The sequence below is a fragment of the Carassius auratus genome, chromosome 34, assembly GCF_003368295.1.
Source record: "Carassius auratus strain Wakin chromosome 34, ASM336829v1, whole genome shotgun sequence".
NCBI lineage: Eukaryota > Metazoa > Chordata > Actinopteri > Cypriniformes > Cyprinidae > Carassius > Carassius auratus.
The window spans coordinates 10507560-10534776 of record NC_039276.1 but is presented as its reverse complement, the minus strand read 5'-3'; the positions used below and the strand labels follow the sequence as shown (position 1 = coordinate 10534776).

At 36.9% G+C, this 27217-nt stretch overlaps 1 protein-coding gene across 3 annotated transcripts in view; it reads right to left on the bottom strand.

The window, feature by feature from the left end:
* LOC113053157 (fibroblast growth factor 14) overlaps window positions 1-27217 on the bottom strand; it is a 124179-nt gene that overhangs the window by 49631 nt on the left and 47331 nt on the right. The window contains exon 1 of one of the 3 annotated variants that reach the window (XM_026217939.1): window positions 916-2203. The exons of the other annotated variants lie outside the window; for them this stretch is intronic. Within the exon in view, the coding sequence (XP_026073724.1) occupies window positions 916-1108 (193 nt within the window). The 5' untranslated portion in view covers window positions 1109-2203. Of the gene's footprint in view, window positions 1-915; window positions 2204-27217 lie in introns of those variants that run through there. 3 annotated transcript variants of the gene reach the window in all.

Genomic DNA, 27217 nt, shown 5'->3' with positions numbered 1-27217 from the left:
TCCCTTGTGATAAAACATTAACATACTAACTCAACAATATACGATTGTCCTGAGCTAACTGTCAATTTTTAAGATTGTCTCCTGAAAAACTGCTAATCATTTTCTGATTTTCTGTAAAGCAACCCTACGTACTAGAAAATATTTAATTGCTATATAAATGTGATGTATGAAAAATAAATCTTTTTTTTTTTGTAAAAAATACTTACATTTAGAATAATTAATCTTTACAGTAGGTCCCATCATAATTTAATTTTTCATCTAAAAAAAGTCTACATTACTGTTCGGGTGACAGAAAGCATGTTTTTATTTTAATCTTACCTAAACTGAATATTATGTCATTGCCATTTCTATTAAGATAGCTGTCATTGGATGTTGTTTACTGATGATGTGACAGCTTTTTTTCCTTCAATTGCATTCATGAAACGTGCAAATAATTCAACATCAACACCTCCCGAGGGTACAGAAAAGATTCAGATTGCCAAATCTCAGAATATTACAAACAATGCATATACATCTAGTTTGAATCAAAACAACATCTAGCTGTGATATACGTGGCCTTCAGAAACTGTGGAGAATTGTTTTGAGAATTATTTTGAGAGTATGACGTACATATATTTAAGTTGAATACGTGGTTTCATTACTTACTTGTCTTATTACTGACTTAATAATTTGTGTTAAAAAAATGACAGATTTGCAAACTGATGGAAATAAAAACAGTCGGTCAATGAAATCTGTCAAGACGCAAAATAAGTCTTAAAAACCCTGTTAACTATTCTGGTCAAGATTGCAGCTCCATGCCCTTGTTGTCAAAGCTGAATGTGAAAATGAAATGAGGGCGTTATTATCTCAAGACATTAAACATAGCATATACTTCTTATGTGCACAATTATGGTTCGTGTACAGAACTTCCCACACCTTGTCGTCGTAGTCTGCGTTTCCTGAGGCCGAAGATTCGCACTTTGGAGAAGATGTCGACCAGATTCCCATTGCAAAGCCCTTTATTCTTATTGGGGCTTTTTCTCCTTCTGTTGGTGGATGGTCGGTCTATATGCTGCTCCCGTGCCTGTCTCTTCTGGCGGATCAAACCGCTGGCAATCGCCGCTGCCATGTCTCAAAAACAGGGCTGTTGAACCCCTTACACACACGCACAGAGAACAACAACAAACCGCCCGATCGGTCTCAATTATTGTCCCATTTTTGCGACTGTTTGTGTGCTCTGCCCTCTGAAATGCACGGATGATGATCAAAGATATCCACACATCACCAGTGGCGAAATAAGAAAATGGATTTGCATAATGAATACAAAGGTGAAGTGTTACTCAACTGTCCGTATTTCACATGTTGTCCAATTTTCATTTCGGAGTCACGCGGCTCGCAGGTTACTTTTCATTCCTGATTTCACAACGCTTTTCGGAAAATGATTATCATATGAGTTGTCCGGCTCCTCCAGATTGTAGAATATGAAAATATATTCAAGGCACGCCTGAGCGTCTCACTGATCCGTCACTTTCCTTCCTTTATGTCTGACCCGGTCCTGGTGAAATTCAGCACCCTGGCCAGCGACATCCACTCCCGGAGTCTGAACAAACAACGCGTTTTTCGTTCTGAGCTGTCAAGCGGAGAAACGCGACCACCTTCGTCTCCCAGGTGGAGCCCTGCGACTACACATATTAAAATGTCTCACATATTTACCAAGTTTAGCAGATATCCACGCCAGTTCCGTTCAAACGTCCACTCATCTTGAGAATAACCGACGGCGCAACGACGGTGAATTGAGGTAAGTTTGAACTAAGGTGTTTCTTGTTGATAAGGGATCTCCTCAGACGTTCACTCCCCATTCAGTCTCATGTTCTAGGTCGCGTGGTTTTTCAGTAGCGATGTGCGTTTTTTCCCCCTTTTCTAAAGTAGCAGGAGAGAATGTAAGCAACACCGAGCTGCTCCGGTGAGGATTACGTCTACTTGGTGTGACAAGAACGAACAAATAAATAAACTCAAATAAAAAGTATTTGCCTGAAGCGGGAGCATACAAATGCGCAGCATAAGTGCTAACGTTAGCAAGGAAAGAAAACGTATTCAAGAAATGCTCCTCTTCATCCTCCAGTTCGAGCTCATTTAGCGTCTCCAACCGTTTGGAGCGTGTGAGACGCACGCGCTTCCCGCCTCAGCCTCACAGATCAACGGCATCAACAAGTCTTGACGGCCACGCGCTTCCCGCCTCAGCCTCACAGATCATCAACAAGTCTTAAGGACAAACCCCTCCTTTGCCATCGTTTCCAAAACGTAAAAAAACACCCTTCAGTTAATGTCAATATAGATCATGTATTTTCTGATAAGAACCGATGACAACATTTAAATATTTTCCAAATGTATCTAGTAGAATTTATCAAATAATGTTTCTAGAGGCTAGTTGGTAGGTGCCAAATAAGTGTGTATATATATATATATATATATATATATATATATATATATATATATATATATATATATATATATATATATATATATACACACACACACACACACACACACACACACACACACACACATAGGCTATAGACATTCAGATGCTATTCGAATTAAAAAAAAAACGTATTTTAAAGTGTATTAACGACAATCAAGCAATGTGTTTATTTTATTTATGTTTATTTATTGTTTGTTTTTGTTTTTTGGAGACAGAAAGCATAAGAATTGAATGTCTAGGAAATGCATTTCACTCAACTCCACCGACACGCCCCACAAGATCGAAATGAAGTAGAAATGCATCACACCTCTGAGGTGCTATTGAGACCCCCAGTGCTTAGACAAACACACCTATGTAACGCATTGCATGGATGAGTACCTGTTTTTTGCTATAGGCATACATTTATCTGTCGCCTGTTTCTTTAATCATATGGTAATGAGTGTTGCGATAAGGGCTGGGGTGCTAGTTTAATATCATGCCCCAATAACACAGAGTATTTTCTCATTTAGATTAATATCACCAGAGAAACACAATCACAGAGGAGGAATTAAAAAAAGAAAAACTCAAGAGGGCCATCTGCTGTTTGTCCCTGCAATGAAATATTCAGTCATTCATCCCCCTGCTGTTTTCAACCCCTTCCACCCAAAGAAGCAATATAACTCTGGAGTGGTATTTCCAGACCAGTCACTGCTTGAGCAGATTAAAGAGAAAATACAAAAATATATGGAACATGCAATTCAATCTAACAATATATAGATTACATGTATAGACTTTCGCAAAAGCCACTTTGCATTAAAATGGGGAAAAATTACTATTAGCATACCTTAATAAACCATACCAACACAAATATTCTAGATTGCTAAAATACTGAGAGCATAAACTGACTGCATCATTGCCGGTGGAGCAGCCACTGCAGTTTGTGCAGCCGCCAGCAGCGGACACTGTCAGCTTAACTATGTCTCCTTTTACAATAGCACAGACAGATCACTAGGTTTCATGACTAAGCCATTAACATAAAGACATCTATAATTCATTTGCATTTAAATGTTACTATATTTGAAAATGTATGAATCAAAATGACTTTCTGAATAGCTTATATATGAAAGCTGTTTGTATATGCAAAAATAAAAAAACAAAGACAAGCAGTAACGTATTAAAGCCTTAACAGAGGTATTACACTCTAACATCACATAACAACAGGTTATGCAAAATTAAAAAAGTAATCAACGAATCTGTTGTACAAACTAAAATATATATATATACACACACACACACAAAAGTCTCAGTAATGAGATTAATACAGAAATGGATCATTCACTTCAATAAAAGGAAGCGTTCAGATGACAAACGGACCACACAGCAAAAACCCAGGGCAAAAAGACAGACCAAATAGGGAACAAGCATTTAAATTCTAAATCAACTTGCACACACAAGTGATTACTGTATTCGTTTAAAAAACAACAACTGCATTGTCATCAGGATGAGAGTGTGCACATACCTACATGCTTTCTCCTTCTGAACGTATGAGACTCCATAGCAAACCCATTGCACATTCAGCCAAGGTAACAGTGCATTTCCCTGCCTGGCTGTCAATGACACGGCCCCATTTATAGGGTCTATAGTCACAGATAACATTATTAGTAGGATCTGCCCCAAACAATTGCTGTTCAGCCAGCTGAGGCATTCTCCTCTGAGGCTTCAGAGGCAAATTTTTAAATAACAATCTTTCACCTTGAACTTTTAATGATGATGAGCTGAAATAAACTATTTTGCTCAAGTTTACCAAGAGGATAATGTGGAGGCACCCATGCGAACAGCACAGCTCAAAGATCATAAGAGAACAGATGTGTAATTCAGAAGCAGCACTTTTGATGTAGAACTAATTAACTGCTACATAAATATGAGCCAACTCCAGCCTCCCACACTGTCCTCCACCTGGTCTTCTATGAACATTAGCTGACAAGATGAATGAAACATGAAAAGATGAATGTCCGTTCTAGTAAATGCCATATGATACAATACATTCAAAATCAAAAAGAATGGAGAGCTGGCCTTTAAAAAAAATAACATGAGATGACTGCAACTTCTGTTTTATACAAATGCAGCACTCTGATGTTGTCCACACATCATCAAAGGGAAAGAGATGGATGAGATAGCGGTGGCAGGGAATAAGAAATACAAATTTACTAAAGCCCGGAGGAGCAATGAGAAAAGAAGAACTACATCTTACTTCAAAAAATGTAACAGCAGACATAGACACCAAATAAACAAGTCGATCGTTTGTATCACTATGGAAGGCTTTAGGGCAATCTGGCTTTTATTAGTTGTTGTGATGACAGAAGTTGTAAATTGGACTTAACATCATATGCGCCGAGTCAAGAGGAAAACAGGAGATTTACTGCTTTGTTTAAATCAAACTGTTTCACACTGTTGGGGTGGAAGAGAGAGCTTAATTTAATTCAGGACATAGTAATGATTTTTGGTTAGTGTTGTCATCTGGGTTTAATCGGCTTTGTGAAATGTCACCGCTCTGAGAAGACGTCGACATTGATGAAGATGCTGAATGTGGTGGAGAATGTGGTGTTTTACAGAGAAATCTCACCATGCTGTACTGTAATGATTTAGGTTAATAAAGCAGACTTGAACAAAATTCAAGGAAAATGAGAAATTAGTTTTCTGCTTAAATGGCAGAGAATGACTTTCTCTCTATCGAGGGAATTATTGGATAATAAAAGAGAGACATTTAAAGAAAACAATCTCATGCTCTCATTTTCATGATAGTTTTTTTTTTCTTCTGCTACAAATTTATAGACAGCTATTCTGAGTCATAAACAACAACACTTAAGCAATATTATTGTAATTCTGGTAATATTTTGCCTAAAAACATTTGTATTTTCTGTATGACATATTCCTCATACTATTTTGAATGCTGTTTGTTTAATGTGCACTTCTGTCTGTGTGGAAGGACCTACTACATTTGGCAAAATATTCAGTACACATGCAAAGGACACTATGTGGGATTTTGTAGCCCACAATGCAGTGCACTCAACTTTACCTTTTACTTCCAATGTGATTAACAAACCAGATTTAATATCATGATTTTAATATATTTAATTTGAGTCATGATTTAATAAGACAAAAGTGAAGACATGTTTACACAAAACATTAAAAGCACAAAATAACCATATTTCCTTTCCAAGATGTTAAATGAATATGACCTGCTGAATTAAACACACAACAAGTGGAAATTATATGTTAACAAAGTTGTTAACAAAGTTTTCTACATTTTGTATCTGTGCTTATTTTTCTATAAAAATTTTATGCAAAATAAACTCTAAAAATGAGCGCAGTTTGACTGTTTTGCAAAGATTATATCAAACTGATTATCTCACTTTAAGTAAAATGCAGAAACTGATTTGTACAGCCTGTATGTGCAAGCCAGTGTTATTCTGTTGTATGAAAAAGATAAAAGAGACGAGTCAGTGTTTAAATCAAGCTAAAAGCTGATGTAAGACGAGCACCTGTGTTAAATCAAATTGCGGATAAGTTAGACAAGAACAAAGGGGATCTAGCAAATCAATACAAGTCTGTTTGAGCTTGAGGGTTTTGCCATTAAGCCTGACATTTAAATATCAACAACAAATCTCATTAGAAAGGTGAGAATGTCAAATGTATCCTAATGTAGTCAAATGAGCAAGGACGCTTCCCTGTAAATAACCGTATTTATTCTTTAAATTACAGCCATTTTATCTTGGGTCAAAAATACCAGTATAAAATAATGCATAATATGTTCTACACATACACACAAACATGATTTATTTTATATAAGTTATCATTATTTAATAACTGTTAATAATTATTGGTGTTCATATAGGGTTAGGGATTTCAACTTCAGAGTTCTGCAGTTATATTTCTTATTGATTGGATTTACAATCTCGTAACCACTGAAAACACCTTAGCAGCTGCACAGCAATTAGCCTACTACAGTCTTGGCAATCCTAAATGTTTTGCAGAGCTGAGCAACACATATTTCACTCTGAAAATGTACAAATCTATCTTTTTTTTTTTTATACTGACACATGACCCCATTTTAAGATGCTCAGTATGTGTGAACACTGGGAGTTCTGTCTTACATGAAAACTTTAACGCCTTCAGAAGTGTAAAGTAGCATTGTGACTTCCTAAGATAATTTTCAGTTAGACTGGAAAGAAGTGTGGAATTCTGAGAGTGATAAAAGGTTTCATGACATTACTGAAATTGTGGGGGCTTTTTTTGTACTGAAAATGTCATTGGTTTATAGTCACCGTGGACATGTGTTCCGTTGTTTCGAGAAGAGCATTGCTCGGTGATGTACACCACTTCAAATTTGGCTCATCACTGACACCCTGAACAGTGATAGCAGAGTGAATTTCTCATAACACTGGGAGAGAGTTTAAATGACAGAAAAGAACACAACTCATCACATGCCATTACTCCCACCAGAGGGATGGGAAATGCCAGGATGTGCTTCAAAGAAATGGATATAGACAGAGCTGCTCCCTGAACGACAGTTAAAAATTCAGCTCACATCTCTGCCTGTCCTTTGATCCGGTTTTAAGTATGCAACACTCAGAAGTGTCTTGTCAGCAGTGGAGCAAAAAAAAAAAAGCTCATCCGAGGAAGCCTGGGCACAGACTGTGAATTTAAATGAGCTGATTCTCTGCCTGGAAAGCCCTCTTTTTTCTAGTCCGTGAGAGAGAGGAGGAAAGGACTCTGAAAGTAATCTCCGTGGAAACCCAAGGGACCTCCAAGCACACAAAATGGGCCAAAAGTGTATAGCCTTGAGAAACCCCTGGAATGTTATCATTTTCAGTTCAGTTGAAGTAAAAAATGGACAAGAGTTGTTTGTGAATTGGACGCTTCTTATGCTGTATATGTTTTCAGTTTAGCAAACAGCTCAAAAGAGTCATTTCAATATGTAAACTGGACTACATTGTTTGTTTCATATTATGCTGAACCACTTTTTCCCCATCTTTCTCTCTGATAAAACCCAAATGCTATAATCTCAAACTAAAGCCCAAGGGTAGAAAGTAGCCTACCTATAGCCTGCAGTACCATGTGAACTATTCAAACAAGATGACAGACTTTCAGAAAGGCTGTGAGAAAGTGAGAATACCCCGAAGGAGAAGTTGGCACACAGGGAACGTCCCTTCACTATATCGTCCGCAGTGTATTTGCTCCCACACACCACATGCTGTGGCCTGTTTCTTGCGCTGGTCGGAACCAAATAATATAATGTAAGAACACACCCACCTAAAATCCTAACAAAAGCCTTCGGGACACCCACACAAACCCCTACATATAAAACACACACATAAAAAAAAAAAAAAACTTTAACCTTGACAAAAAGAGACAGCGACAGAATAAGCTGGAGGGAGAGACACAAATCACTGCCCCTTACAATTCATGAGATAGATGGGATTTCTATAAGGTACATCCATTGAATGCTAATACCAGGCAAGCTGCTTAGACTAATGCCCATCCTTAATCTGAGCCTTTTCCTCTGGACTGCCGCTTTCAGCAGTTACATGGAAAATCCCGGTTGGTCAACTTACTACAGTGCAGTTTTTTTACAGAGGATTTCTTACAGTAGCTTGCTCCCAAGGATTTGTTCTCTTGGCTGAATTGGAATGCATAATGAATTCACACACTGACAACATTTGTTATAGTGATCTCCATTTTTAACGACAGGGGCAGATTATAATGTGATAGAAACACATCTGAGTCAATATTCTTCTGAGGAAGGTTTCTGAATCTCTCATGAACAGCCTTAAATGGGCTTTGTTCCATTAGTCAATGTGTTGCTATTCAGAGAAGCACAGACGTGACTCTAAAAGCATGCACACACAAATGCCTTATCAGTGCTGCAGTCCTTTCAACTGACCTGGATCCTGCTTAAAAATTTATTATGTTGCAATTTTATACTGAACTGTACTTTTGTTTCAGACTTAAATATCACTTTCCTTGAAAACTGAACTGGAATACCTAACCATGAGAAATCTCAAGCTACGTCAACAAAAACCTAGTGCAGGCTGTAAGTCAGGTCAATGTTAAATCAATAATTTTTGTGTCAGAAAGAGAAGAGTGAAGAAAATTCTCCTTTTGTGTTGCACAGATGCAAGTCATGCAGGTTTTGAACAATGTAAGTTGAAAATCATTACAATTATTACAGAACTGCAGTATTTAACATTCACAATCCAGGAACCCCAACTCAGACTCTAAATAAACCTACGGACTCCAAATATTAAAAGATAGATTTGATCAGTAACGTTTTATAATAAATGACATAAAAAATGATATTAAGAGCATTAACATTATATAATAAGTACAAGACATTTAGAAATGTCAAAATAAAATTTAGTAATGTTACAAAAAGATATTAGCATTAGTTAAAGTGAACGAACAATGAACGATACCACTATGGCATTTATTAATCTTAGCTGATGTTAATATCTACTGTACATTTGCTAACAAACTGTGTTAGCAGAAGTGATACCAAAAGTTCTGTGTTGTATCTCTTCTCCACAGGCCCCCTGGAGAACCTTTAGGGACCCCCGATTGAAAACCCTGTTGTTGTTGTTTTTTGTTTTTTTTAATTCAACAATATTTCAACCAAAGAAGTAATTCAACAAAACAGTGAAATAACAAAAAGGCTATATGTCACATGTTCATCACATACACTTCCTCAGTCCTGCTCCACACTACCTGTGCTAATGTTGCATAATCCTTTAGTATTTATGTTACTCCTTATAATAAACTTTTTTATCTAGACCTCAACAAAGTAATTAGATTCAATGCTTTTGCATCCCTGCAGAGGAAATCTTAAGTCCCACAGAGCCTTGAAAAACCGCTGACCAGCTGTTAATGGCCAGGGGAAGGTCAGCTGTGGAGAACACAGAGACAAAGACCAGACTTGGAATCTTCTCATCCGTCAGGAAAACAGATTAGCTATCTAGCGTCTGGCCTACAGCAAGCAGAAGTCCACATAATACTGTTAGTGGCTGTAGCACAGGTGTGAACTAAGATACTGTAACAATATAAAAACTTCAGAATCACGGGAAGGAGGAGGCGGGAACTGGCGGACATTTAAATCAAACTTTAATAACCAAATAAACACAAAACCAAGCACAAAATAAAGTCCAGGCCTGGTCCTCTCTCGTTCTTCACTGTCATCACTCCTCTTCTGTATCCTTCCCGATCTCCTCCGTGGGAGTCGAGACCGTTGAGTGGAGCAGGTGTCGCTCATTTCCAAATCACTCCACCGGCCTCGCGCCATTCCCATGGCTCTCGGACCCTCCCCACTCGTCACAGATTTGTACACAGTCAACACTTCCACAGTTAGTATCTCCAGGATGTGTGCAATAACCCTGCCACACTCTGCTCAAACACACTGCTTTACAGTGTGCACAACCAGAGCAAACACAAACCAGCCATTATGCACCCGTGATAAACTCACATACTGACATATTTACAGCAAACAGATTCTCCCTTGAAGGAAAACACACATTTAAATGTCATATCCGAAACAGACAGTGCAACACTGGATATCTGAAGAAGCTCTCAGATCCACAATACCACAATAACCCCCACCACCATGAACCTTTTTTTTTTTCCAAAGCTTGCAGGTTATTTTCCACAAGCATCAACAATTTGCTTTGTTAGGGCAAAGCTATAACAACAGAGTTTTTACTTTACATTAAAGTGATAGCTCACCCAAACATGTTTCTTCTATGACAAAAGAAGAAATGCAAACTGCACCTATGCTCTGTGCTCTTTAGAACTTTCCATCTTAAAAGTATATAAAAGAACCCTAAAAATGATCCATATGACTTCTGCACTATAATCCAAGTCTTCAGAAATCATACAAAAGACCATTGCAAGTGGAATCAGATGGTCTGATTTATGAGCAAATCATTCTGATTTGTGAAAGAGAAAACATTCCTCCACAAATCAGACACTGCTACTTTTTTCTTGAGCTCCAATTAGCTCCATACCAAGGAGAGTTACTGTAAGGGTCCTACAGTATCTACATTTTCATTGAATAATTTACTTTAATTTCATTAAATTCTCATCTGTTGCTCACAAACAGTCGTCATAATGCTTCAGAAGTCATTTTGGAGGCTGGTCCACATTCACTTGTGATATATTGGAAAGAGCCACCAAAATCTTCAAATATTCTCCTTTTACATTCTATAATTAATGGTAAGTCATTTAGGTTCCGGTAGACATGACAGTAAGCAAATAATTACATTTTGTATGAACTATCCCTTGAAGTGTGTTGTAGAATAACTTTAAAACTATGTGCCATAATACTGGAATACACAGTCTGAAAGGGGAGAAATTTTACAGAAAAAAAAAAAACCTTTTTACAGCAGACACAAGACCAATTATAATGATCTATATATTTATTAGAGTCAGAAAAACTAAATTGCCAAAGTGCTGAAATCCATTTATTGAGTTCCACATAGGAATATCAAGTACTAACAGTTGTGTAAACCAATACTAAAAAGGTAGGATATAAGACACATTTGTAAAGTCCTTGATGGGAAATTGCAAATGGAAAACAAAATGTAATAGCTTTTAAAGTAACAGCACACAGGAGTGAACAGTAAATGCTTGAAAATGTGTGTTTTTGGTGATGAATATTTGTTTTATGCTATGCTGTTATAAAACCACAAGAGGGAGGTCAAGAGCGCAGCAGAGACCAGCTCAGTGATATCAGTGAGAAATCACAAATTCTAATTGCAAAATGTGGCTAAACAATCCCTCATGACAGCTATTATCTGTTATGTCATGCTGTGATGACTTTTTCAGCCTTTTAGCTGAATCATGAATACAACACAAGTGACAACAGTCATATTATCCCAAACACAATCTTTATCTTAGGCCCTCACAGTAGTTTGGCAACTTGTCTAGAAATGCTCTTTCTGTACTTCAGCCGTTTCTGAGTCTCAGGTATCATTCTATCAAATGTGTTGCAAATACATTTGCCTGAAAATTAGCATTCTAATGAACAAGGCAGGCAGGATAAAAAAGCAGATTGAGAAAAAAAATCCTGCAATGTCTTTCCGTACACATTTAAGACAGCAAAGATGCCCTCAAGTGGTCAGATGGGGCTACTTCAAGATTTAAGGGGGGGGGGGGGCACTGCAGAGACTGCAAGCAGTTCCTCGCTGATTTAATCATAGCATGTAAAACACAGCACTGACCTGCGAAAGACATTTACTCGTATTTTAAACACACGCTCATTGCATATAAACAAGAGACGTCAGGTATTCATGCATTAAATGGCATCAAATTCATCACACCCTGGCACATCATTCATGAGCAGGAAACATCTGGTAGAGAGCTGGATGACATGCTTTCTGTGAACTGCTGCAGGCTCCATTTCTCACATTCTGAACCATTAGGTAACGGCACTGTGTCCTGGCTGTCAGAGCTGCATGAGGTGAAATGCAGACTGATCTATTGTCCCTGCTATGACATCATCAGCAAGAAGATCTTTTGGTGCATGTCATTAGGGAGTGTATTATTTCCCTTCCAAAAGTTACGTAATACAGACGGCTCTGCATAGGTGCTCACTGCTCTAAACCACACCAAGGATTACAGCCTGAAGCCAAACGCGATCCAATATGAGTGCAAGTGCATGTTAGTGTGTGTGTTTGTGTGTCACGGCCCAAATTACTACAAATATTCTGTGCAACACTGTCACACAGGCAGTGAGAGAATGAAAAGCTTTATTTGATATTAAGGTGAGGGTGAGAAGCACTAATCCCACTGATCCCATCTGTTAACTGTGTCATTCATTAAACACATCAGCATTTTTAATTGATCCAACTATAGATGCTGCATGTTTAATCTGCCTTCTAGTTGTGTAGTTAATAGGTTTATAAATGTATCTTCCTCTCACGCATGATGTCCCATGATCACCCTAATATTGACAAGGTCACCTAGTCATACAAAATTTTGACTGCTTTTGGTGATTAAAGATACTTTTGTAGTTTAAAATGAAAATCACAATGATTGTGTGTGAGAAACAGACCAAAATTCAAGTCCTTTGTTGGAAAAGCTTTTCTCTTTGCTGCAGCTTTTAAATCTCATTCGTGTTTACTCAAATTCAAACTTTTTTTATGTATATTTTTGGTCTGTTCCTTAATAAAAAGTTATTTTTTTAGCTTCAGAAACCTTGGGAAGCATGGCCCACTCCAGCTTTGAATTTCTGCAAAATATCTCCTAACAGAATTTAAATGGCAAGAAAGTGAATAAATGATGAAAGGATTAACTATGGAAAGAAAAAATTGGCTAACATAATCCCATATCAAAGCTTCATTATAATACTTACGGTTACTTCATTATTAATAAAATAGGCAATCAATGTATACAAATGAATGGTAAGAAAAATTATTTCAGCATTTCACTAATAACATAGTTAAAACATTTCAACTAATAAAGGCTCCAGTAAGTCAAATATTATACAATAGAGGATACAACGGAAAACTACATTTTTAATGTGATACTAAAGGATTGCTCACATTACCAATATTTTGACAAAAATTCCTGAAAAAAGTTATATTGTCTATTGTCAATTCTGTAGCGATGTATGGTTTATGATGCTCTCACAGATGTCACTTTCAAATCAAGCAGTTGGTCAACGCAGCAAATTTGCATGACTAATTTGAACCCGTTGCAAACTCTGCAAGCAGAAATCTTTTGCTTGTATTATGTACATAAATGAACCCAGGTAAACACATTTAAACAGGTTGTGAACGCTGTTTTGTTTTCACACGGTTAAATAGAACTTTTTAACTTATAAAGTCCAGTACAAACATTACTGCCACTTGTCAACGACAGCTGTGACAGACCAGATCAATCAACCATAGGCTAGATTGTCCCATTTAACAACATAGCCTTAGTTTAAAGTTTGAACTACATAGCCTTCGAAGGCGTGGCCTTCACCAGTATTAGCCTAGCAACATGCTATCGCCAAATTCTACTTAAATCAGGCGAGAGTTGCATCTTCCGTGTAAACCATTATTTGTATGTTGTACAAAGTTGCTACCTATTTAGAGAGTTCTGAATCAGTCATTTAGGGGATTTCTTGGAAGGCAGCTTTCGGAACAGAGCTATATTATCTTGACTGTGAGAATCTATTGTTTCTTTAACCTGAAGAGCTACAAGATTCAGGGTTAATAGAATGACAAGAGTAGACATCTTAAAAGTTCAATTTAGAGATTGGAGGACATCTTTCGGGATGGAGAAAGAGTGGTAATGGAGCATGACAGGATACATCTTTTTCAAAGGAGAAAGAGAGAGAAAGAAAGAAAAAAGGAAAGATAAATGTAGCAGTGCTCATGTTGTCTACTCCACAGTGACCTTTTAGCACTAGCTATTAATAACCACAAGAGGGGAGAAAAGGCGGGTTTTGTCCTCTCCCTTTTTTCCCCACCTCCCCCGTCCAGGTCTTAGTCAGTCTTATTGACTGGCTTAAATGGGATTGCTTCCAATCATCTATCTTGAGTAAAGATTCATTGGCATTCTTCTTTAGCCACAAATACATGATGCCTACCAGCTCGTGATTTACAACACCCATCAGCTGACATCCAGTGCTTTTCAGTGGACGTCTCTTTTTCACTTAAATCGTTTTTTAAAAATGATCCACAAAACACCTGATAGTCTCTATAAGACACTCTTCATGGTCTTTTTTATAATCACTATTTTTATTGCTCATACAAATACCATACTAAAATACAGTTTCCAATGCTGTGCAGCTTCAGAACAATGACTTTTTATAAGCAGGTTCTTTAAATGAATAAAAGAATGCAACAAGAAAAGTCTGATTCACAAACAAATAAATCATAATCATAAATATATATTTGTTTCTAATTTATGATAATTTTACAGTTAATATAAACCTAAAAATGAATATAATTCTTTCATCATTTACAGTACAATAATAATATATTACACTATTAACACTGGGATTCCAAAAACAATGGATCTTTATTAAATTCATGATATTCATTATTCATAATGGAATGGAATTTCATTATGTGGAAAAGAGAGAGAGAGAGAGAGAGAGAGAGAGAGAGAGAGAGAGAGTGATAAGAGACTTTTCAAGGTTTGGAATGACATTAGGGTGAATAAATGATGACATAACTTTTATTTACCCCTTGAGGCCAGTTACTGGAATAGATTGCTGTCTCTTATAAAAAATAAAAAATAAATTGTTTAGCATTATAATAATTTTTCAGTGAAGTAGCATTTTTGTTTTTAAAAATGTATGTCTTAAAGTACTAAAAGAACTGTTAATGGAACCAGTAAGTAAATGGAATCGTTAAAACTAAATGAGAATCAAAACCATAGAATTCCTTGATAATTCCAATCCCTGCTTGTAACACCCTAGCAAATACTAGTGCTTGTACAAAAAAACTGTTTGGTGTAGTGGTTGTGGTTTAAGAGGGCTGAATGAAAGGGTGGGGTTTGGCTGAAAGCAGCTCTCAAGCGACCAGACAGAAGTCTGAGTGTGAGCGACAGACGCCAACAGATCTGGGATTCCCCAGTTTACTGATTCTCCACACGTTCCCTCAGCCTGACTCTCATCTGCCCACTCTCTCCCTCTATCTTCTCTCTCTTTTCTCTCTCTCTCGTCCATTCAAAAGATTAAGGTGAATGTCATGATGCAGAGGGAGACCACCGTTGTTAGGTAACAGCATAAGAGCTCCCTAAAAACTTTCGTGGATGGTTTATGGCATACTGTATCATCCCACAGGTGCATCCATACTGCATCAAACAAGCTCAAACACACACAAATATTTTTCACACTAACGCCAGCATCCAGTGGGGCATCTGCACTCTAGATGCCTGCAAGCACACAGTCACTGTTTACCCATAATCCATCAGTAAAGGTCAAAAACTATAAACGTCAGACTGCAATTCCTAGAACCCCACTATTTATGACAGTCTCCATCTACTATGTCTGCTCTGAGCCATTTCTAGAGGACAACAAAAAATACTAACACAGCCAATTTAACACTTCCTCATGCAGAAAGCTGCTAAGCAGAGCCAGAGTAAAAGAGAAGGCGTGAATGCATGCGTGTTTGGTGGGGGGTCTCTACGATAGGCTTCTAACAGTTTGCAGCAGCAGCAAAAATGCCCCCTGTAAGTTTTACTCATAAATGATTAATCTTACCATGAAGCTGGGCAAAGGCAATACGGCATAAGGAAAAGGCCTTTTAAACCTCCATCCCACTTAGACTGCCATAATGTAAAACTGTGTGTCCTATGGGCTTGACCTCCTTTGTGCCCAGGTTCAGCCACTGGGGAGGATCTAGCTGCAATATTTCTGCTAGAATTACTCAATCAGGAAGAACTGCACCAACACACCATCAGGTGATTAAATACCCTAAAGAATCTAAAGTTTTAATAGATCAAAGAAAACACGATCAAGGAAGCCATCTGTCCACATCCATTTTCTGTGTCCTGTATTGGGGTGTAGTATTATTGCTGTACTGTACAAAAGCATCTGTCTAGAACACTCCTGTTTCTGTAGTTTTAGCATTCTGGCACAGTTTACACAGCTAAACGAATGTCTGCATCAGATCCGCTGATGGTTTTCGCCAATAAGGATCTACATAAGCTGGATAGTGATATAAGAGAGTGGATGGAACAATCTTAAAGCACACATTCAATTAAACTAACTCACCAAAGTGTTACAGCGGGTCCATCGACTGAGAGCTGGCAAGAAGGATAACTACTACTAAATGCTGTCTAAATATTAGTATGTTCTAATTCATGATATAAGAGACAGAACTAGTTTGTGTGGTGAGTACAAACATGAGATTTTTCAAAAACATTAAAAAAAATCTTACCACAAATATTGGAACGCTAGTGTGTGTTTACTTAAACATTTGTCTGAATACTAGTTACAGCAGTTTTTTGTGTTCAGGTTTGCTTGTGGTTACAATGATCTTACAACTTTCCTCTTGTAGATCTGTCAGCTCTCCTGACAACTCATAAACACATCCATTATTCGCTATACTGTACACTGGGCCACACAGATCAATCAGATAGCACTATTTATTTATTTATTTATTTATGGCCATCAGGACTGAGGAGAACCAACAGGACAGCAAAACAAATTTTATGGACCCACTTATTAAGTGGCCTCTACTAGGAACTTACATTTTAATTAATAATTTAGTACAATGTACTTATTGTGTACATACATGTTTTACATTGTACTTATATTTAAAAAAAATGACATGTAATTACATCTGTATTTAATTTCTGTAATTACATTTATAATTACACTGTTGACCCATACTTTACACCTTAATCCACCAACTTACCCATAACTCGAACCCTCTCCCTAACCTTACCCCTATCCCACCTCAATAGCAGCAAAAGTGTTTTACAATACAATATGAACACAATAAGAACATTGTAATTATTTTTTTATTTAAGTACATAGTAGTTAATGCCACCTAATATAAAGTGGGACCAATTTTATTTATTGTAAACATCTGTAATTAAATGATGACTATTTTATAATGGCATAAACAATTGACACATGGCATAATGTTATGTCAATTATTTCGTCCACTGTGTCAAATACACATCCTTGAGAGACTCACTGTACACTCAAATACAGAATATTATTCTTGAGTCCCAATCACTCCATGAAAAGGACAAGTTAAGAATATTATTTGGTGAAGGACTTCCTCTTTAGTTGTAGTCATATTTATCAATTATTGTAGTCATATGCCACAAACTAAGAGGCAATGTAATGAGTGAACACATTTACATTAGTAGTACCATTAATGTTTATATATGTTTTTATTCTGTTGTTCAGTGTGTCATGCCAATAAAGCAATATGAATTTAACTGAAATTGAAAGTTTTATCACTTATCTTTTAAATTACTTGAAAAATCTAAAACGTTGTTATTAGTATTATTAATAAAAAATAAAAAAAAGTTTTTTACTTATTGCAACCTGCTTTTTTGTTGTCCCAAACACTATAGTTTATTTAATGTATAGTATCTTTCAACATTTGTTTCAATGTGCTTTGCCTGCTCTCTGACAAAACAAAAAGCACATAATGGTAATATGAATTTTCACCAGCTAGTGAAAGTGTTCAATGTCCACAGACAAATTGGATTTAGCAGAAGAGAGCGGTTATTGATCCATTGGTCTGATGTAGCTTACACCAAATAGTTGATCAAAGGTCATACAACATGTCCTTGTGAGAGGTTACACATCTGGTCCATGCCAAATACATTGATGCCCTGATAACCACACAATGACAACCCCAGTGTGTATCAGATTTTATGGGCATCGCAATAATAATAATAATATTAATAATTTATAATTCCATGACAGCTGATGCATAATTAAAAAGTTCATGCAAGATCAAGATCCTATCTCCTAACAACTGAAGAGACGGGCTTTGCAGTGACGTCAAGGGAGGCGACTGCTCTTTGACATAGACACTATAAGTAAATCCTATGACACAAATTACAAAGACATAATGAGAGCTATCACTAGCTTTACTATCACATTTTTGTGATATGCACTAGACCTCTGAGTTACTCAATTGTCACTTTGGATAATAGGCACCGATAAATGTATTAATGTAAATGTACCCAAGCCACCAATTACAGGCAATCTATTTTATCCTATAGAAACAGGAACGGATCCGGTGTGGTCTCAGTGTGTTTTGGGCCTTCAAATGATGGATGAGGTTTAAATACAGCAGGAATTATCACGGGGCTCTGATTACACAGTCCCAGGAGAAAGGTGATATTGAAAAATGGCTGAGTTTGAGCTTTGACAGTTGAGCTTTGATGATAATTAAATTCCAAAGACTTCAAAAGACTTTACTTTTGTGGTAAACACAGAAATCTACATTTAAGATAAATAAAGGTATAAGCAACAATTATAAGAAAAACGTCACAATTTGAGATAATAAAATCATATTTCTAAGAAAAATGTTAACATTTGTAATCTAAAGTTGCAATTACGAGAAATAAAATAAGAATTATTAGAAATAATGTCACAAATGTGAGATATAGAGTGGCATTTGTGATATATTATTAAAATTTTGGAAAATAATGTTTTCATTTTTTATGTACTTTTCTTTTGTGAAATGTGCTTCTATATTAACATTCTGAGCAAGATACTCTTTAATCAACAATCAGCAGAATTCTCATCATGACCTCCACAAAATTGTATCTGTTCAGGAAATTATAATTTTTTTTTACAGTCGTCTAAAAAACTGGCTATAACTTAATTTAAACTTGCACACCACCTATTCATGCATGCACTCATTGAACATTTCACACTTTCTTTTTAACACTGGCTCTATAACCCTGGCACCATTCCTCCCTTATTGTCAGGCCTCTTTCATGCTGGTTCAGTGGATGTCTAGCTGTGATGTGGGAATGTGTCAAGATCTGATTGTCCCACTATAATAAGCAAAACACATTAACTCCCCTCCTCTCAAGCCCAAGACCCAAGCCAAAGTTACAGCCTAATGAGGAAGATCCAGAAACATTACGTAAATTTTTTCAGGTTAAGTGGCAAGCTGTCAATTACCACAAAAAATAACTGGGACTTGTCTCTCAGTTACATTATAGTATATTTAATAGAGTAATGCACTATTTGATGATACTTAATTTATTTTGCCATAATTATAAAAAAGCCAATTATTTAATTTAATATTCTTTACATTTACAAAATTTAGATTTTATAATATCATGTTTACTGTTTTTCTCACACAGTAAAGTTATGTCTTTATATAAGGTATATATAAAAGGTTCTCTCATAAGAAACACATTGTGAGGTGCTTGAAAATAAAAAAGTCTGAAAACCGCTGCCTTATTTTGTTTACTTTACCCCAAAGAGATATCATTATTTGAAATCTGCATTTGCATTGCATTCCATTGGAAGTGCATTATTGTACACAATTCACTTTATTTTATTAAACTAAAGATGCCAAAATATGCTGTCAGTACAACTTAAAGGGAAAATTCTGTCAGAATCTACTCACCCTCAAGTCATTCCAAAACATGTATAACAAACCTATCATAATTTTGTTTTTCTGTCCATAAATAAGAAAATGTTGTTTGGAGTCCATTGACTTTCACTGAACAAAAACTATGTTCAAAACATCTACTTTTGTGCTCTGCAGAAATAAACAGAAGTCACAGTTTTTGGAACAACATGAGGAGATGTACAGTTAATGACTGAAATATTAGGTTGTTAAACCTGTATTCCATTAAAGGTGTACAATGCTGTGTGTTTGTATGTGTGTGTATTGGCTGGTGGGCAACAAAAATATAACGTGATTTGCAAGAAAGAACTGTATGCATGGTGACAGTTAAGGTCAATCCCACAACCAAACCTGTAACTGTTTGACACCCAGACAGGGACATTCATTTATCAAGTCAAACAGTGGCTGCAAATGACTCAGACTTTTCTCTGGAGTGGTGGGGGAAAAGAGGGCACAATGGAACAAAGCACATGATATAAGGCATGATATAATCCCGGTCAGGCTGCAGTAGACGAGCTGAATTCAGAGAAGGAAAATGATTCATAAGTGCTCTTCTCCGTGCCGCTTCATTCATTATAATTCATATTGAAATATTACAGAACTCAGCATCTGTGAACAAATCAATACATCTTCGCACCTCGAGCCAAAGATGGGATGGACGGCAGGAGGTTAAGAGATGTCCGCCACAGAAAAAAAAAAAAAACAATAAATTAACTTTAGCTTTATTGAGCTTCCTCAATTATTCACCAACTGCTCTATTAAACCCAAAGGGCCTTTAAAGATACTGTAAGGAGATGAGGGAAGCATTCTGAGCCGTGTTCACTTCCAGGTCTTGGCCCATCTGCTTAATGACAGCTCTCTCCACACGCAGCAACCCTCAGGAGACTGTCGTTAAGAGACCTGCCTCTTATATCTGTGCGCATTTGATATACGGCACTCATAGCCATACGTCCTTAGCTATACATACTCCAGCAAAGCTCAGCTAGTGAGCAGGTTATCCTGCAAAACACTGACTTCGCCACAGGGACTTGTTCTGCAGGTTAAAGAAAAAAAAAAACGTCCGCCTGATATGTGGCGCCAGATGCTAATTTAGCGCACTAGCGGGGTAGAGTTCTAAGGGGAAGGAGTGGGGAGTGAATAGAGCATTAAATCATAAGCTGAGCTCAGGGTTTCAGAGCGGCAGAGATAGAGAGAACTATAGTAAAGGAGAGAGAGAGAGATGTCATCTCGTTTAACCTCCTAGCGGGCTCTCAAGGGACCATCAAGCCTCCACCTGCACCCACAGCCTCTGAAGTGGGTGGCACGCTTAGTTGGAATGCATGTGGGCAGCAGGCTAAGTGTTGCTATGGGTAGCACAGAATCTTCTGACCTGCTGGAACCCACAAGGAACCATCCCATAATTCTGAGCATGCACCTGTCATCTCCCCTGCATACAGGACAGTACTTTGTAAAAGAAGAGCTATCAGCACCTCAGCTCACTCAAGAATGCCAAAGTAAGTGGCTTTGATCATCAGTCTGGTAAAAGCATCAACAGTTGCCATTATCTGTGAAGCAGAGATGCTGTTAAATGGACAAGGCCCCGCTGATGTTCTCCTAAAAGTACTGATGTGACACTGCTAATTATACTACTGTATTTGTGATTAGTGTAAATCTGTGTGAATTGAGGTAATCCTAAAATGTGTCAAATGTCCACTTTCTGTCATATGAAGTATTGGGAAATAACAACTGGGTCTCATGATAATTTGTATGTATTTTATGTAAAAAGTGGTTCTGTAAAACATTCATTTACTACAAGTTTTAAAACAAGTTTTTTACATGCAATAAAAAGTACAAATACTTACGTATTTTCAGTATTTAAAAGGGAAAAAATTGACGTATTGACTGCACCTAAAAATATTGGTTCCTGGCTCAAGGTCCGATGTTGGGTGTTCCTTGTCATCATGTAATGCTAACGACAGATGCCTCTCTCAAGGGCTGGGGGGAGGTCATGAGTGACCACTCTGCTCAGGGTCTGTGAGAAGGCCATAATCTCACATGGCACAAAAAACTTCATGGAGATGCCGGCCATGTTTCAAGCCAAGACTTATGGGGAGATCATGTGCTTGTCTGCACAGACAACACATCACAACACATCAAAACACCCTTTACAGGCTGGCACACCGGATCCTTCTGTGGGTTTAGGGGAAGCTCCTCTCACTACGAGCAGTCTACATCCCTGGGTATCTAATTCAGGGGGCAGACATCCTATCGAAACAGGGTCTGAGGCCTGGGGAATGGAGACTCCACCTCTGAGGTGGTGGAGCTCCTTTGGAAAGAGTTTGACCAGGCAGAAGTTGATCTATTTGCATCACAGGAAATGACACACTATCCACTCTGGTTCTCCCTCATGCATCCAGCTCCACTTGAGCTTGGATGCCATGGTGCAGACATGGGCGAGGCTTCGTCTGTACACTTTTCCCCTGATCGTACTGCTCCTGTGAGTTCTGGAGAGAGTACGGGGTCCCTCTGCTGCTTCTGGCAGGCACTTTCTGTTTTGTGCCTGGAATTTGCCTGGCAAGGGCATTCCTTTACCCGAGGGTCAGCTGTGTCCCTAAGGTTCCCACTTCTTCACCAGGGTCCATAGTACTACAGGCATTCTGTCCTTCTCTGTTCATCGAAGCTAACTTGCGCTCTGCCGAATGTGCTTCCTTATACTTCCTGGTTGCTCACATCACCATGCCCATGACGTCTCGCTGCTTAATTGGATTCATTTTACAAAAATATATATTTTAATGCTGTATTGTTACCCCAATTTGTATGTTTTAAACATTTAAGTACATCTAAATTGTATGATTTTAGCATCAATAAAAACTTACAAAAATGTACTTTCTGTGCTTGTAAATATTTATGTATTAATACCTACGTATAAACACGAGAACAGGCTGGAAATAATGTGTTATTTTAATGAATCAGTTAATTTAGACAGTTTGTTGAAATGACCTGGTTCAAAAATTACTCTTCAGTTAATTCGAGGCTCTATGCATGAAGCTTGTATAGCATAATATGTATAACATTAATTTACAAACGTATAGTTATCTAATTTCTGCCTTTCATCACACCATAGCTGCTATATATATATATATATATATATATATATATATATATATATATATATATATATATATATATATATATAGTAAATGTATCATTCACTGAAAAAAAATCTATGAAATTTTACTTAAAAAAAACAGCAACAAGTTGAGGAATATACTAATAGAGTTTATTGCAGGTGCTTGATGTCATACACACAAACACAAAACAGCATCATGGTAATACACGACACTAAAATAATGCAATAAAGATTAATTTAACAACACAAGATGTAAAATATATCTCTAATGTACATAACCGATCAGAAAATATATATATAAAAAAAAACATTTTCAATAAAAAAAAGAAAAAACATCAAATGTGAGCTTTCACAAAGAGAATTCTGAGAATGTCAGCATTACTGTTATTTATGGTATCTTTTTATAGAGATAAACAGCATGCACAAAGCACAAAAAAAACCTGAAAACTATGGTCCTTCTAAAGTGTAATGAACTGTAGGCTGAACTACTAACATGGCCTGGGGTCAAGCAGACTGCTGAAGGCTGGATTCTGAGTGTGCAGTCATGTAGGATAACTTTAGGAGAGGATATCACAATGATATACAGCTCACATGATTCATATACAGGAAAAGCAGCATTTATATAGGGCTTAATTTCTATTAAATACAATAAATTGATAAGACAGAAAGACTTACATAGATTTTGAAACTGTATATCATATTATAGGCTATCATTACAGCTGGCTACACATCCCTTACAGAGTGTCATCAGTGATCTTAAAAAATGTGGTTTTATAATATATATTATATACTATCACTGTGTTACTAAATTACTCATACTGTGATATAAGATTTTGGTCATACCGCCTACTCTCATATTGCACTCTCTCTGTCCCTTTCATACCCTCCCCCTACTCATATACAGCAGCCTTGGGCTTTAGAGAGCTAATGATAGGCAGAAGCCACTGAAACAGACTGAGAATGCTGAAAGGAGTTGAAATAATAAATAATACATTTATTATTTCTTAAGTAATGAAAATAAATAATAAATTGCATTAGTAATAGTATTCAAAATATGTAAATAATCTTATTTTATTACAAATAAAGAAAAATCTAACTATGAATTATGAATTTAATAGTACTGTATATGAGCCCAATTACACAAATTACACACAAAAAAAACAAATGATTTAAAACATGTCTTTCTCTCAAAAATTGTAAACAACTTGTTTTAGATGCTGACATATGCTGTGTCAGTGTCTATTCATACTCATAAAAACATGTACTGTATGTGTGTTAGAAACACATTTCATGTACGAATATCACTAATGAGATCACACTGGGGAAGCACATTTTACTATTGTCTGCTCAAATTCATCACCATGGACAGCTCCAATAAATACAAACACCTGCAGAGATGCAGTTCTCATGACATCCATCTCCATTATGCCCTTCTTGCTGGATTCTGAAAAGTGGGTTAAATACTCCAAACATACTGGAAAAGAAGTTGCTACATACTAGGGTAGAGCAAAAGGATAATTCCAGCTAAATCAGCCCATATAGTACCTTTACACAATGCTGCTATTTAGAGGATGGTCCATAGAACTAGACCCTGTCTCTTGATGTTACACAGAGTGGTCACAGAACTACCGTACATTCTATCACTAGCAAATGACAAGATTTATGGACTTTATTATTTTTAGAGCCAAAGAGATTACAGGCCAAGTTCTCCACATGTAGTTCTTACAGACAGCAACAGCACATAAACTGGGCACAAAAATGTATTTATTTAATACTACTTCAGATGGATGGATGGATGGATAGATAGACAATAAACGTGAGACAAATGTGTTTATTAATTTAATTGTACTGCCATTTCTTTCAATAAAATGCATCACTATGCTATTGTGACTAACAGCAATGAGTGTTATAACCAAGCACATTATTAGACCTGGGCATCACTAACTTATGCACACACATACCCAGTGTTTCTGGCTCTGTACAGTATTGCTTGGTTAGTTGGAGACATCTCCAGTGGGAGAGTGCTCTTTGGTGCAGTCTGAACTGATAAGAAGCCAGAGATGTGGGGGTGGTGTGGGCTGGGTCATGCTGACTGCAATGAACCAGGACTGATTAGGTTCAGTAGCGCTGCTTGCAATCGATGGGTTCAGGAAATCAGATGTGGTCATAAACTGTACAGCCACCACCTAACCACTGAATGTTTAACATGGATCTAAAAGCACTAAGGTGATTTGGCAAGCAATACAAGCAAAAAAGCATCACCAGCTATGGCCTACTGTAGTCTGAGCCTCAGACATCTACAGTCCACTCACTGACCATCTGATGCATACTGCTCACAAAACTGTAATGTGAGTTCTCAATCTGGATTAGCCACCATAGTATGACGCATTGTTGTAGAAACTAACTAGCCAGTCATGACTGTTTCTCGAAGATGGTCACATCTCCATCGTTTGAACCACACAAGTTCAACAATATAAGGGCAATTGTTAATGATGTCACACGAATGTGGTGGAGTAAAAACTAATAAACTGCTAATTAATTGATTCAAGATCAATGCTGCTGTATTGAACATGGCACCTGATTACTAAATTACTATATTTTGTTCCCTGTCATTTTGCTTTATGTGATGTTTGATTCATCTCGGGCTCCCTCTTACATCATACTCCAAGGTTCCATTATGAGAGAAAATTGTTGCATTATTCCAAATAAATTGATTATTTTACGTGATTAACAAAACCCAAACATATCCACAAAATAAAAGAATGAGATCCACAAATAAAAACAGTTTCACAAACATGAATTAAATTCACAAATAAAAATTGAGACTTACAAAATAAAAAAATATATTCACAAATATATTTTTATTCTACAAACGTATTTGTGGATTTTGAGACATTTCTAGTGTCAAGACGCACACCAATCCACAAACATATGGACTCCACTCACCATCTACTCAAGCCAATCAGATGAAAGCCACACTTTGCTGGTCAATCGTAGCATGTTCTCACTATAACAATAATAATAATAATAAACACGTTGGTGCACAGTACATATAGGCACTGTAGCATATCGATTATAGAAATGTTTAAATGTATCAGAAGTATTGAATATATATTGGCTAATATTGAATAACTAATTGTGCATGCTCATTTTTACATTTTGCATTTAATAACACTGTTCAATCTTTAGGAAATATCAAAATGAAATGATACTAAATATCAATAAATTAAATAAAGAAAATATTCAAAATACATATAAAATTCTGGACTTTTGATAGTACCTAGGATAGCAAATTGCACTAAAGGAGGTAGAGCTTTTTCACATTTGGCTCCCATACTCCGGAATAGCCTTCCTGATAATGTTTGGGGTTCAGACACACTCTTTCTGTTTAAATCTAGAATAAAAACACATCTATTTCACCAAGCATTCAAAAAATGCATCTCATAATCTTGGACTGCATTTATATCTGATCAAATGAGAATTATTATTCTTTAGCTTGGGTTAAACAAATTAATTTTACTTGGTTGGAACAGCTAATTATGTTTACACAAGCTCCAGTCTGGATCCAGAACACCTGAGAAGAGATGATGTCACCCCCCCCAGAGCATGATGCTAACCCTGAAACAACTACAGAACTACCAAATTTTGCTGTAAGTTTGATTGCATCATATTAATTGCTGTTAATTTTTTTTTTACTTTATTTATCAGCTATTGGCTGACATGAAAACAATTCTTAGCTTAACATATCAGTAATATAACTAATATAATCTGTACAACACATCAATCCAGCACAAGCTTTATATAAGAATTATTTGCATGCAGTGTGGCAGAGTACAAATGATTCTATGGAAAGCACTGAACTGATTTGATCCATGAGAGTCTGCTTAGTGATTCACTCATTCGGAAAATAGTACACACTTCACACAGAGTCACTGTCAAACATAAGAGTGTAATATGATAGTTGTAAATACAGTGTGTAAAAGGTGGCAAAGATCATACACAGCCTCCATTAAGCGATGAATATCCCCTTATTTACATAGCAGCAGTCACATGGTCCCCTGCACTTCCTGCACTCAGACATATACTTCTGCAGGTACGTTTGAGAGCAAATTACCTCTTTTTATGCGCTCTTAAAGCGGTATAATGCTTAGTAATGCAGCTCATTCACATGATTGCTAGGCTTGAAAGTGAATGGGCAGAGTACCGAGTGATTGAGATCTCCACATTTGGCAGGATTACTTTCCAAACACGCAGCAAATGTAAATCACAACCGGACGCTGAGTTCCGCTATGGCGGGGTTTTCGGTGGCTGACAATAAAACACTAAACCTAATTACATGGCATTTGATACAGAACCATAGTAATTAGCAGTGAACTCTTTTGAAAACTGAGCATTTCCTAAAGAAGGGCAAATGGAGACAGAGAGGACCAGGGCATGACTCGGAAGGAAGCCAGCGATCAATCAGAAGTGGATCTTCTTTCTTCTTCTAGCTGCATAGAACACGGGCTCTTAACCAAAGTCCATTGAGGAATGCAAGGCTTTTAGCTCAAATGATGG